Source organism: Megalops cyprinoides, chromosome 24 (genome assembly GCF_013368585.1).
Source record: "Megalops cyprinoides isolate fMegCyp1 chromosome 24, fMegCyp1.pri, whole genome shotgun sequence".
In the NCBI taxonomy this organism is placed as follows: Eukaryota; Metazoa; Chordata; class Actinopteri; order Elopiformes; family Megalopidae; genus Megalops; species Megalops cyprinoides.
Genome location: NC_050606.1, coordinates 18,977,465 through 18,991,829, shown reverse-complemented (window position 1 = coordinate 18,991,829; position 14,365 = coordinate 18,977,465). Strand labels below are relative to the sequence as shown.

Genomic DNA, 14,365 nt, shown 5'->3' with positions numbered 1-14,365 from the left:
AGTTAAACAATCTGCCCCGCTCAGACCCTGGATTTTAATTTAGAATTGTGCAGAGGGAAAATGAGATGCCACAGTGGATGTACATACATTTAGAACCATTACCGCGTTTAGATTTAGAATCTCTGGACTTTTCTCCTGCTGCCAAAGAATGCTTTTAGTGTGAACTTTGGGTCCATAAATTCAGGGGGAACTAAGTGTTAAAGTGACAGATTTTAAATCATAGTAAGGCAAATGTGCTTCCCTTTTCATCTGGGATTGCTTTCTTTTAAGGTTATTTCAACTGCAGAAATATACTTATCTGTTTTTGTAATGTACTTTAGGGATAAGGAGAATTGGGACCGAAAACCACCTCATAATATTCCATATTCATGTACAATTGAAATATAATATGCAGATGTAATTCATAGTCATAATGTCTGCAGTTCAGTCTGAAAGGAATTTGTACTTTTAAGAGCTGTCAAATGTTATAACAAAAGATGCTGTTAACGAAGTCCAGAGACGTAGTTAACTGGAGAGTTGGCAATGTGTGGGATATGTAGGTAGGTAGGGACATGTAGTTTTTCTTGGAATCCTTCCATCCAATAATGGCCATGGGAGGGATGAAGGATATTAATTAACATGAACATACACTGTATGGACTAAAGTATTCGGACGTCTGACCATTACATTGTAATGACATTGTATTCAAATACATATACTTTAATATGGAGTTGGTCTCCCTTTTGCAGCTATAACAGCTTCAACTCATCAAACCATGTCTTTATAGTCCTTGCTTTGTGCACTGGGGCACAGTCATGTTGGAATAGAAAAGGGCGTTCCCCAAACTGTTGTCACAAAGTTGGAAGCATAGTATTGTCCAAAATGTCTTGGTAATTTTAATGCTTCAGCATACCCTTCACTGGAGATAAGGGGCCTAGCCCAAACCCTGAAAAACAGGTGTGGCCAAATACTTTTGTCCATATAGTGTATATTGACGGGTAATGAGGTGGGTTAAGCAAACCAAACTGAATCCTATTCAATGCTTCTCATTGTTTATATAGCTTATGAGCATGTTTTTGTTTTAGATGGATAGATATATAAAAATAATGATTTTAGAAATAGGAAAGCTTCATATATTGAATTTTCTTCATAATAATACCTAGCTAGCAAGCTAATGATAGCACCAGGGATCTAATGAAACTTGGGGGGCATTATGTAGCTGTTTGTCCTTTAACAAACTAGTAAACTGTTCACAACTTTGAACTCATCGTATTTGTCTTTAAATAGCTTATAATATAAGTCAAATGGAATAGTCAGGAAAATAGTCATGGTGGGGTTATAAACACTATAGATAGATGTGTGTACATCTAATTACATGTGTGAGTAAGACAAGAGCTGACACAAATCAAGCGTTAAATGGGGCTTCACTGTAGTCATCTCACATAAACTTAATTCTGTTAGATTGGCTCAGAATTAGTACAGACTGTTTGAACCAGTGTATGTAGTGCTGAAGGCGGGTTTCATTTTAAACCTTATGACCCAATCATATGTACTTTAGCAATGTATTAGCATTAGCGTGCAAAATATTTTTGACACTTTTTGTCACTCTAGATTACATTACTGTCATCTTATTGAGAAAATGAACACATCTTATTAAGAATTGTACAGAGATTTTTTATTTTATTTTTTTTTTGCATTGGTGTCAATGGACACATCTATACCCCCAGTATGAGTGTCAGTGGTATTTCATGGAACGATTTGTTGCATCGCAGTGACTGTTTTGTAGTGTTCCACATCTGTCTGTATCACTGCAGTAATAGACGGGAGTCAATGATGCACGATTGAACAGGACTGTACCATCGGTATTGTGATGTCACAGCTGTGTCTCCTGTCCTTCCGTGTAGGACTGTACCACTGCAGTGATAAATGGAAAACACCGGTGACGTCGTTTACAGCACCGTACCACTGCAGGCTGTCGGACTGGCGGCACTGGCCTCAGTTTTTGTTACTACATTCACCGCTTCTGCTTAAATATAAATGTTCCATATTTCTGCAAAGCTGGGATTTAGTTTCCCTGAAATTGGATACACTGCAGGAAGCTAGACTGGAAAGTCTTGGGCTCAGACGCCAATTTGGGAATGATTACTCAAAATGGCAGGCTTTAGAGACTGTTTAACATTACATTAGCTGAGATATCCTTAATTCTGGAGAGACTGAGAGGGTGTGGCATATAAACCAGTCTCTCTACCCATACTCCTTACAGCTCAGTAACGACAATCGGAATAAAACTCTTATTATACTAATTGGGATATTGTTTGCCTTAAATTACATGTATTATTAACATTATTGTTATTATTTATTAATTCTGTGTGGACTGAATCCCTAAACCGTGATTCCATGTGATGTTTCCAATTTAAAAAATGTATATATAAACGGGAGAGGCAATTTCGTACCCTTTGATCTCCCTGATTTGGAGCGCGGAGGACATACCATTCCGCAAAGAATGTTCGTCTGGTTGCCAACTGTTGCACTGAGAGGGATATTGAATTACATTTTTCCCCCTCCAGCTCAATAGTGATTACTTGTTACATGTGTTTGCTGGGTGTCAGTATTGATGGGACTTTGTTCCAGGCCAGCCTTTAAATAATGATGTGTTTGAGATATTTTGAAAGGGGGGTGGGGGGTGCTGTCTTTTATGCCAGGCCCCCCCCCCTCTGTGTTTCACCAGAAATTGGCGTACCTCCAGAAACACACAAAGGTATTACCGAAAGAATGTTAATGAGTGTTGATATGAATTGAGCAACATACATATTAAGAAATGATTATTCGTCATTCTATTAATGATAATCATTCTGAAATGATTAAATATGAATACCTTTGTAAAATAGTAATAATAGTCATAAGATGTGGTTCCGCAGTAATTACATTATTGAGCTTCGATTGCCTCCCCCCATCACTAGCAAAACATTCTCATGCAGAGTGTCCTGATTTGTCTTCTCTTTGGTTTGAAAAGCTACTATTTTTATACATTCTTGACCCTAAAATGCTCTCTTTAAAACTTCCTGAACTTGCAAGTGCACTAGTGGCAGGAAAAAACAAATAAATAAAAACAGAAATAAAAAGGAAAATGCAGAATAAGATAAAGCTAACAAAATTCTTTAGTGCTCCCGTACCATACAAGCAGACTCTTTGACAAAGCTGCTAATAGGATCTACAGGCTCACTCAAATGCACATAGGTCCTACAGACTCACTCAAACGCGCATAAGGTCTACAGACTCACTCAAACACACTTAGGATCTACAGGAATGAAGGAGGCTGGCTGGTTAAGTCACTAAACATGTCTATGGGGGCCTTTCATGGGAAGGAAACGGAGATAACAATAATTAATTACCCTGGATCGGCGCCAAAATATTTCCCCTGACAATGGCAGCTTAATTAAAACTTAAGGACAATTTAGCGGCTCCTAGCAAGTTCCTGACTGAGCGGAGGCGTGAGAAAGCCATGTAAGTGAAGCCGAAAGAGGCCGTGTGTGCGCGTCGCCACTGGTGCCATGACGCTAATCCCAGTCATTGAAAGAATCTATTTATCTGGGACCGTTAATCCTAATGTGTTCACATCTGCAGGCTCTTGAGACGGCCAGGGCCTGCTTTTCTGCCTGTTTTTTCATGTGTTGTTTTCAAGAGGTCGAACAAAGGAGGCGGAGCTCTTGGTTCTTGTTTTTTTTTTTTTTGTTGGTCTCTGGTCATTAGCCTGTGAAAACGGAGGACCCACTCCGAAACCTCTTTCTGCCCAGGGGGGGAGTGAGCGGCCTCCTCTGAATGTCATCGCTTGCGAGACACGAATATTCCCTTCATGGGTCTTCTTATCCAAGGCGGCTTCTTAATACTGATGCAGCTCCCATTAAGGCCGGCAGTGCAGAGGGCGAAGGGGATTCAAGAGACCCGCTGTGTACGGTGCGTTAGTGAGGCGGAGAACAAAATGCAATTTGCACATACACTACGCACACGCGTAAACAGGCACTCATTACCACACTACAAATACATGCATTTACATGCGCACATTAATGCACACACAAACATACGGTGCCTAATGGTCACATGCAACGAACACACACACACACACACACACACACACACACACAAGCATGCATGCACAGGAGATTTTTAGCATTCAGGAGCTTTTGTTTTAAATCTTGCTCCCCCCCCCCCCCCCCCCCCCCCCCAGTTATCATGATGTGTGATTCCATCGTTGTTGTGCTCATGTTAATCTTGTATGCAAAACGAACAGACGCATTCTGTCCCAGATTATACCACACTATACGAAGGGACTAGTGCGATCTTTTTTAGGGAACCAATTTCAGATCTGAGCCATTTATTTTCGAAAAGGGCCCGGTGTGACATTGACTTGTCAATATCATTGATGTGACAAAGAGAGGAGGATTACGTTTTATGTTCAAAAGGTGATTCAGGAAGTAAATGTCTGAGGGTGTGTATGGTGTGTGATACCAGTGTGACATTATGTGTGTTGGTTTCTTTTTTTGAGTGTCGGTGTTCACTGCTATACTTCCTTTCCTAGCATCTGCAGAAACAGGAGAGCGCCCTGAACGCAGAGTCCTGCTACTTCTACTGCGCCCTGTGTGACTACTCTGCCGAAACCAAGCTCCACCTGGCACAGCACCTGCGCTCCGTCAGGCACCAGCAGGCCGAGGGCTTGCGGAAGCTGCAGCTGCGGCGGCAGGGGGTGGGGTTGGAGGCAGACGACCCGGGCGACCTTTTCTTCGTCAGAGACTGTCCGCCCAAGGAACCTGGTGAGCGAATGGGGGCTGTTTACCTTTAACTTTCCTAAAACGCCAAGCAAGTAATTTTATGCAGCAACTGTTTTTGCATATTAACCATTTACATAGCAGGAGCATTTTAGGTGGGGCTGTCTTGAAATAGGGTGTCGGTTATTTCTTTGGTAAGTGAAACCCTTATCCAAGGTGACTTGTACTGTTTAAAGGTTCGCACATTACGTATTCTGTAATAGCTGCATTTCTGCGGGGCACAGCAGTGCCCAGGCTTGGAGCTTGCAACCTGCTGATTGCGTGTCAGATTTCGTGCCCCCAAACCGTCGTCCCTCCTTCCACACCTGGGACAGTCCTCTGCGCCTTTTCAGAACCCGGACACATCTCATAACGCGCCAGACGTCCCGGCCTCCCTCAGAACGAACACGCTGTTCCCATTAAGGCTGTTATTGTGTCGTGGTTTTTTTTCAGCATCGGGAAGACGCGCCGTACCGCATGCAGTGACATCTTTAGCAGGCGCACATGAGGTTATGAAACTCTATCTCGGGAGGATCCCACAGTTAAACTCTTTCCCCCCAGAGTGAGCTTTAATTTCCTTTCTCATGACCGAAGCAATTTGGCTTTCATTTGTGTTCCTCCTCTGCCAGTAACTAAGTGTAACGCATCTGTAAAAGATTCAGAGACGCGCACAGACACACACACACACACACACACACACACACAAAGTAACAAAGATACTGATGGTTTTATGTGAGAGCGATTAAATGTTTTTAAATGGCGGACCAAGTCAGGGGCCATTATATAGCAATTCAGACGTTAACGTTACTTTGCAAAATGAACGGTTTAATTGGTTTTAGCTTCACCCGACCAGGTCGAGGGAGACGGCTAACAGGTTTTGAGCGGCATTCCAAAACCGAATTAATCTCCATTCCCCAGAGCGCTGTGTTTATATACCGAAGCCAGAAACAGATGGTCGTGAGCTGAGAACCACATGCAAACCTTTCAACGGTGAAACTACCCGTTTCAGAATTAAACAAGACGGCTGCGCGTTTGGCTTTAATTATAACCAGATCAAAGGTGGGTCATTGCCCGGGTGTATCGGAGCGAAAATCAGATAAATCAATATCTCACATTAAAGGCACATCCCTCCCACCAGCAGTCTCTCTTTCCGGGAGGTGGACAGGCGTTTTTTGAAAGTGAAAAATCACACACTCTTAGATGTCCTGCTGTCAGATGCACATTTTTAGTCTTCGCCATCTGATTTGTAAATTATTATCTCATACACGTCTTTCTCATTCCATAATGCTGTGAAGACAAAATACAGTTATTTCAATTAACTTTTCAAAGTGAAGGCCAGAGCATTTTGCTGTAGAGTCTCACTTGTTCACTGCTGAAGTCTTTTTTCGGGGAGGGGTGGGGGTAGTGGGAGGGTTCGGTGAGGGAGACAATGCTGTGTCTGAGGAGCGAAACTGCAGGCCAGCTGTAAATTGCCTCACAGGCTCGACCATGCACACAGGCAGGCCGCAGCCTGTCCTGTAGGTGATCGTCCTTGCAAATTGAAAATAAGATGGAATCTTTTGGAAGTAATCATGTCTAAGCACACAGACGACCCTCTCTACACCACACATGCATGCGCGCACACACGTGCGCGCACACACACACACACACACACACACAAACGCTACGGCTGAAAAGAAGAGCGATTAGCTCAGTCTGAGATGGACTTGAACAAAGGCTTGCCAGACTGCGGGGACGGAGCGGCACAATGCCTTGGCTGCCTGCATTTTTAACTCTGAAAAAGCATGGCATGGCTGCCCGGAGCCTTTGTTTCCTCTGAGCCGATGTGGCTTGAGGAAATCCTTTTTTATTACGGTCATACAGCCAGTGATTGAAATGATTATATGATTACAATGTGCCACACTTACTATTGTATACTGTGAATGCGTGCCCCCACCTCGCTGTGTAAGCTATTCAAATGTGAACGCGTTTGCCAACAACTACAGAACACTGGCCTCAGTGTTTCTTTTCTCTTCATCCTACCATTTTGTAGTTTCTTGTGCTGTGTTGTGGTGAGTCTGTGTACAGTTAAAAGTGCCTTTAGATCTGTGCTTTTTCAAATTCTTGCAACAGCACACAGTGTTGTGAAACTCTTTACAAACTGAATGCTGCCATTCAGTGGTGTGTCAATCAGTCATAAATGTAAAGGAAGAAAGGGATTTTGAGTTGAGTGACTGTGAAGGTTCTTAATATTAGTTGCCTTAATGTATATGATATATTCTATTGCCCAACCACATGTTGTCACATACTTAATGTATATATGCATGTATTAGCATTTCATATGTAAAACATATGTGAATGAATAAAACACATATGTACGTAGAAAGGGCTTGATATTCCATTCATTTTAAATAATTCCATTTACATCTGTTATAATTAATCCTTGCAACCGTAAGAGCTGACAGAGCCAAAAAATATACTGTACCTTAAGCACTAAGATTTCTGTGTACTAAATGTGACTTTTGTTCCCTGAAAAAGTCCAGCCGTGATCTCGTAAACTGTAGGAGTACCCCTGACTCGACTGGTTTCTATCAGTAAGCTATCCCTCCGGAAAAGAGGAGTATTAAAGCTAAATTGTTCCCTCATGTTTTCATAGACCATTTTTGCCCAATGACAGCTGTAATTTGCTGAAAATGCGAACAATATCCACATTAACATACTTGACTGCTGCCATGATTTTTTCTTACTTGCAATATGATGCCATTCTTTCTTTCCTTCACTTTCTGATATTTTCCCCCCGCAAGTCTGAGTGCTGTCTAAAATGCAGTGTGCACCTTCCCAGAGGTGTCTGTGTAGTTTGTGCAGACTTCCATCTGAACAGATTTACGTTCATTTTGAAAATTGCCTAGTACTGACATCACTGACATTAGCAGGCATTAACCCTTGTAGAAAGTGTATTTATATCAGTACATGATTAAACTAAACCTCTTATGAATTCATATTACCTACTTTCTAGTTGAAGAAGAGATGAGGAGAAAAAGGAACTATTTCAGTAGCTTGGTGAGCTAGCAAAGAACTAACTGCCTAAATCAGGAATATGCTAAGTCCTTGTTAAGGTAAATTCATTGTTTTATGGAGGGCGCACTGTGCATTCTGGTGCCACAGTGTTCAGACACCAATTTTGTCTGAAAGATGAATATGGAACCCCCAATCAGAGAGAAGGGAAGCTGATCCACATGGCATTCACCTGTCAGACAAAAGACTGACCCAGTCTCCTGCCATGCGCTGGCTGTGTTCTGAGGACACGGCCTGCCACCACAGCAGACAGCTGGACCGTTCTCTGCCAGCGTGCCGTCGCCCCACTTCTCCTCAGTTTCACTCCGTATCCCACCCATCCCCAAGGTCACATTTTTGAAACGTATTAGTCTTGTTAAAATCAACTAAACTGCATTTTTACCCGTGTTTCAAGGAGGTATATACACTTCAAAATACATTTTTTTTTACCGTATTTGTGTATTTATGTAAGACCTTTACGTGGAACGTTTATCCAATATTTCAGTCTTCGTGTTCAATTACAATTCTATATCTTTATAAATTTGTCTCCCTGCACCGCATCGGTCATGCGAGAGCGCAGAATCGATGCGGTTATTGATTATCCATGGCAAAGCCGGATCTTCTGTAAGCCTAGGAAGGCTCGCAGCTTTAACGGATGTCAGAAAGGCCAGTAATCAACCAGCTGCAAAGTGGAGCTAAGCGCTGCTGTCATGTTCTTTTAGCACGTGTTGTAAGGTACGTTTTAGTTAGGGAAGAAGGCAGTTCATTTCAGGTTGGTACGACTGCTGCCTGTTACAGGTGCCTGGTTTCTATCGTAGAACTTGTAACAGCAGATATTACGGAATTAGCTGTTTAATAGCTCGGATACTGCGCACCAAATGTGTGGATTACTGTATATTGTGGATTAAAAAAACATATCGAATGATGAAATATATAGGTGAATAAATGAAAGAATAAAAACATTAAAAAGAAAATCTAAATGGCACCCATTTTTTCTTTAACTGCAATGACTTGTTTGTTATACGTATGTTTGTGCGTAGTAGAGGAAGCTCTGTGTATGGTGACCTTTAAACAGACTTGCGAATTTACTCTCGGCTATTGCTTCATTTGAACTCCGCTGATGCATGTGAATTAATAAAAGAGCCTCCGTCAGATTCCTCCCACTTTAAACGAGTGCCGGGTCTGAAGAAGGCAATCTGCAGACGGCTGCTGCTCCAAGCCCTGGGAGGCTGTGGTTGATGAGTTCTCCCCTATAGCTGCAGGAGAATGTATTCATCTCCTGTCTCCAGCACACAGGCGGCATTAAGTATGGCTGATTCATCAAACCGAGAAGAGTGTACTTACCGTATTTTTTTTTTTTTAAATCATCACTGGAGGGAACGTGTTTTAAATTTTCAGAAGTCGCATGTATAAAGAGATAGTAGATTGCCATCGCATTGTGGCTGACAAGGGAGCTTAATTGCAGGGATGGCAGGAGCTACTGATGGGAAACGCTCATCCTAATAAAAGGACATTTTTATATGTCCCTCTGTTTACCGCGTCAGTCAACCAGCGTTGTACTCATTTCGTTACGAAACCGGTTCATTTCTAACACTGGCGTTTCTTGTGAATTAGCTTTTGACATGTTGTACTTAGCATGTCATGCCTGTGGCTGCGATGGCAGAAGGCCGGTGCGGTAATATTCATTGCTTATTAAACGGCGCTCACAGTCCGGCGAGTCTTCCAGTGATGAATGCGTCTATCAGGGCTGCGCTGCCTTGTCGGTTCAATTTGCGTCTCCTATTCCTTAACCTGCCAGTCGTAATCAGTCTGTGCGAAGTTATGAATAATTACCAGACTAGAGGACTTCATGCTTAATAAAATGTACCGGCTCATAAAATGCGCGCGCGCTGTGTTTGCAGAGAGATTCTCGTGCACGTAGAGGTCTTCATCAGCTGCAAGCTGGCGGAAAGCAAAAGCGCCTTTGTCGGACATTTTGGATTTGTACTAGCAGCACAACACAAAACGCACCAACGGTATCTTATTCTCTCTATCTCTCTCTCTCTCTCTCTCTCTCTCTCTCCCTCTCTCTCCCTCTCTCCCTCTCTCTCCCTCTCTCCCTCTCTCTCCCTCTCTCTCTCTCTCTCTATCAAAAAAGAGAACACTGCCATGTTTCATTATGCTTGGAATTATACCGAATCCAAAGTTTCCAGGAACAAATAAATTATTATAGGTCTGGAAAATGAAACTGTTAATTTATGCTTAGCTTGATATAAACTACCCCCCCCCCCCCCCCCCAAAAAAAAAAAAAAAAAAAAACTGCCCCCCTCCCCCCACCAAATAAATGGGCAATGTAAATGACCCATATGTAAATACTTAATACACCCAACCAAATACATTCCCTGGGTTTCAATGTTTAGAGGAGGGCTTTAGGTTCCTTTTAACCTCAAAGGCCTTCATTTGGCAACTGTTGCTCTCTAAGCCCCCAGGGGAACATCTTTGGAAATTTGAGATTAAAGCTGCAAGTTAGTCATTCTTTTATCCCCGCTTTCATGTGGAAATATCTTTGCTGTTATCGTACCACAAAAAAGAGAATATGTGCCCTGTTTTTTCCATGATCTTGCGAATATTGTCTTTTCTTATCTTCAGTATTTGCTTCACAAATTCAAACTGACAAACATTACAGCATTACTCTGTCATTTGTTTTAACTGTGATACACTCTGATCAGCGGAGATTAGTGGTCTGTTGCTAAGTATATGGCACCTAAACAGATTAAATTGTGATAATTTTTAAAGTAATTTTAATATCAACACATTCTGTTTGCAGACAAGTTTCCTGTTGATGGAAATACCTTGGAAATATGAAATATGTTTCCTTGATTTTATGAGAGTCAGTGTGTTGATGGCGCACTAGAGATGCACTGAGAGTGCGTTCTGTTTCAGTAAAAATAGAGATAGCTGTCTGACACTATCAGTAGCGCCCCAGTTAGCGGTCTCCTAATATCTTTTATTATCAAGAATACATACTGACATGGTGCAGATAAATAATGGCTTTAAGCCTGTGCATCTGTGTGAGGCTTTGGAGGGGGAGCAGTGAATAAAGGTAATGACCTGGTCTGTTTACCCCTGTACCGCTGATATTAATGGGAATGCAATGATTCTCTGGTTTTAGCTCAGCCTCTCCTCCTACACTGAGAGTCTGCATTTATATCAAAGCTGGGGGAGATTCCCAGCAGCGGAAATCAATGAATGGAAATTCTGGCCTGTGTTCAAGTCTCTGTAGGACAAATTGTTTTAACAGTGGATGATGTAGTACTATTAAGACACACAGTTTATATATATATATATATATATATATATATATATATATATATATATATATATATATAATACACACACACACACACACACACACACACACACACACACACAGATGTATGTACACTATTGACTTTGATACTGTGAGAACTCAACTCAGTAAATCATTTTGTGCATGTTTATTACATATCAAAATCAGGTTTACAGAATGTGAGATTAACTATATCTGTCTGTGGTAACAAATAAAATCATACTGTCTTGTATTTATTCAGCATTTTCCATCCCAGAATTTTAAAGCCATTTATAGGTAGTGGTATAAGGTGGTGGTCAATTAGGTAGCCATTTATAGGTAGTGGTATAGGTGGTGGTCAATTAGCAGGGTCAGAATGAATAGCAAAATGTAGAACCATATTTAAAGTTAGGTAAAAGCCATGCCACTTTTAGTTTATTGGATGGAAGTAAAATGAATGTTCCTTGAACTGTGGGCTTTCTCCTTCTGCTTTTAAGATAATGAGCTGCATTTTAACACTTACAGTTTTGACTCTGTGTGTTCTGTTTGAAATGCATAATTAAAACTGCCCCGTAGCCCTATAGCGTTTGACAAGTACTGTGCCATTTCATGTTCTCAGCTCACAGGAGGTGGACAAAGGCACAAAAATAAACTATAGGCGCTTTTCACATAACCGCCTTCAAAGGTTTACTACGGGCTTGTTGATAATGTGCCAATGAATTATGTCAGCACAGACTTTCCCATGTTCTCTAGACAGATGGAAGTAAGAGGTGTTGTTTCAGATGTCTAGAAGGAGAAACCTGATGTACAAATACGTTAACCTGCTGTGTTTTCTCATTGCTTTTTGTATATTTGACGCAACGAGAAAATGTTAAATCGGTGCAAAGACTTATTGCGTATCTCATCCCAGCCCGTGATAAAGAGATTGCTCTCACTTTTTGGGCGCGCATGGAGTGTTTACAAATCTGACGGCGCCGCAGAAATGCCGTTGTGAGCCACCTGACGTGCGGAATTCCAGTAGTTTTCGATTAGAAATAACGGCGTCACGCTCTTTTGTGTAATTGCTTCTCTCATAACGCGGAGCAAAGGGCACCTTTGATCTGGGACCCAAGAAATAGACCGTGAGGATAAAGGCTTGAGCTTCTGTGGTGATAGAAAGCCTGCAGAGGCTAATGCCGTTATTTGGAACGTGAGTTAAACAGTATTGGGCGGAACTGGCTGTATATTAAAGAGAGTTTAGACTGCATTTGTTGCCAGTGCTTGACTGCTATTTGTTGTAATTTCATATGTTTATATATGTATTCATTTAGTTTTAATCCATATGTCCTTTTTTCCTTTTTATTTATCTGAACACTAATTATGATATTGAGAAATGTCTCATTGTAGCCTAGAATGCTCCAACTGAAAGGAAATTAGAGATACTGCAGTGATATTAGTTCTCTGAAGAATCCATAGTTTATCCATCTTCATTTAATGTGTGCATCCAATAGGATTTTAAAATCAATCTTAAATTCATCTTAAAGAAATTAATGTTAAATTTTAGTATTTAGTTTATGAAAGACAAAAAAGCACCACCCGTGTTAGGGAACAACCTGTGCAGAAGTCGCTTGTGGTGGCTCTGTGAAAATAAAGCCAGGAGAAGGTGAGCAATGCTAATACACACCCTGATTAAATGAGGCTTCTGGGGGTTTAAGTTCCCATTGATTAAGTGTTAAATGATAAACTTTAGCTTGAGCCGCTAGTCGGCAAGATAGACAGTTTAGTGTCTTTGAGGATCAGTGTTAGAGAGACCAGATTTAAAACATCACTGAGCTCCAAAAGACGTGTCCTGATTACGCCAGCAGGGAAATCTCCCCCAGTCCCCCACCCCATAACACACACACAAAATTGTTTGCTTAATGTTAATAAATTTGTCAGTTATGCTTTGAGCTCCTTTTTCCTTATTTGTCCCCCCCCCCCCCTTTCTGAAAATATTTCAATGCAAAATTGACTTTTGTGTTATCTAAAAACTGTCAGTCAATGCCAACTTGTCCACCTAGCTTGTCACTGGCCAAGCACGGTGGGATGCTGCAGTAGAACACATATTTGTAGTGGTTTCATTGGCTGTCAGCTGTTTAAATGCAGTAAATACAGTCATATTTTATAGTCATTGGTGTTTGGGTCTTATGGGTATGGAGTGCTACATCAGCACAGAGACGTGTGAATCTGCTGGCATGTAAAACAGGAAATAAAATGTGTAATCACAATTCAATGGATGTTATGCTTGGATAACCCTGAATTATGAGAGAACCTGAATTATGGTTTGGTTTTTTTTTTTTTCAGAAAGGATTGCTGTGACTGAAAGGTATGAATTTCAAAGAAAAAAGAAAAGAACTGTTAATGTGAAAGCCCGATAGCAGCTGAGCTAAGCTGCAGGTACAGGTTTGCACATGTCCAAGGTTAAAATAGACAGGGCTCAATCCTGATGGAGAGGTGGCAACAAGCACAGTTTTGGCACAGACAAAAGGTAGAAGAGCAGTGCCTCTTTTTTCCTGAAAAATCTCTTTTCAACCCAAATGCCTGCTGGTACTGCTTTGTAAAGGTCTTTTTTGGAGGCCTTTCAGCTTATATGACCTCACTTTGGCAGTTGGTAGACATTTTTGTGTGTTTTTAAGAAGCTAGAAGGCTGGCAGTACTTCTGTTATTTCTCAGTCATCCAATACCATCCCTGCAATGCAGATTCCAAACTGAAGGGTTGCCAGGTTCACAGAAAGCCCACAAAGGGGTGAAAGGTTGTCATTTGAATCGTGAGTTTGGCTTGGTGTAGGTGGAAGGAACCAGGCTGCTTGTGGCTGCTAGGATGTTAGCTAGTGATGCATAAGAACACGACCAAGTCAAAACAACAGAACAAAGAATTTAATTCACTGCAACGTTAGTAATAGACATGGAAAAAAACCATAATGATAGTCATATACATTACAGTAATGGGTGGGATATAATTATAAGCTACTTCAAAAGAACACTGGGTTATTACTTGTGATTGGATAGGACACTGACTTAGAGCAATGTTTAATTTTTTCCCCCTGTAATGAAGAACGATAAGAAAAACATAATGCAAGAGGTGAAAGTGTTTATGGTTTTTCACAGTACTGTCCCACTGCACACACTTGGGGATAAACAGATAACATGAAATATATATAAAGATTTTGTATTTTTAGAGCAGCAGACATTGCCCTGGCTCTTCGTTTTGCGACTTGGTTCTCCT

The 14,365-nt window shown here is 41.3% G+C and overlaps 1 protein-coding gene across 1 annotated transcript in view; it reads left to right on the top strand.

The window, feature by feature from the left end:
• The window catches only part of LOC118771585 (zinc finger homeobox protein 4-like), a 61,439-nt gene that overhangs the window by 29,109 nt on the left and 17,965 nt on the right, over positions 1-14,365 (top strand). Inside the window, exon 4 of the mRNA XM_036519592.1 lies at positions 4,556-4,787. Within this exon, the coding sequence (XP_036375485.1) occupies positions 4,556-4,787 (232 nt within the window). The remainder of the gene's footprint in view (positions 1-4,555; positions 4,788-14,365) is intronic.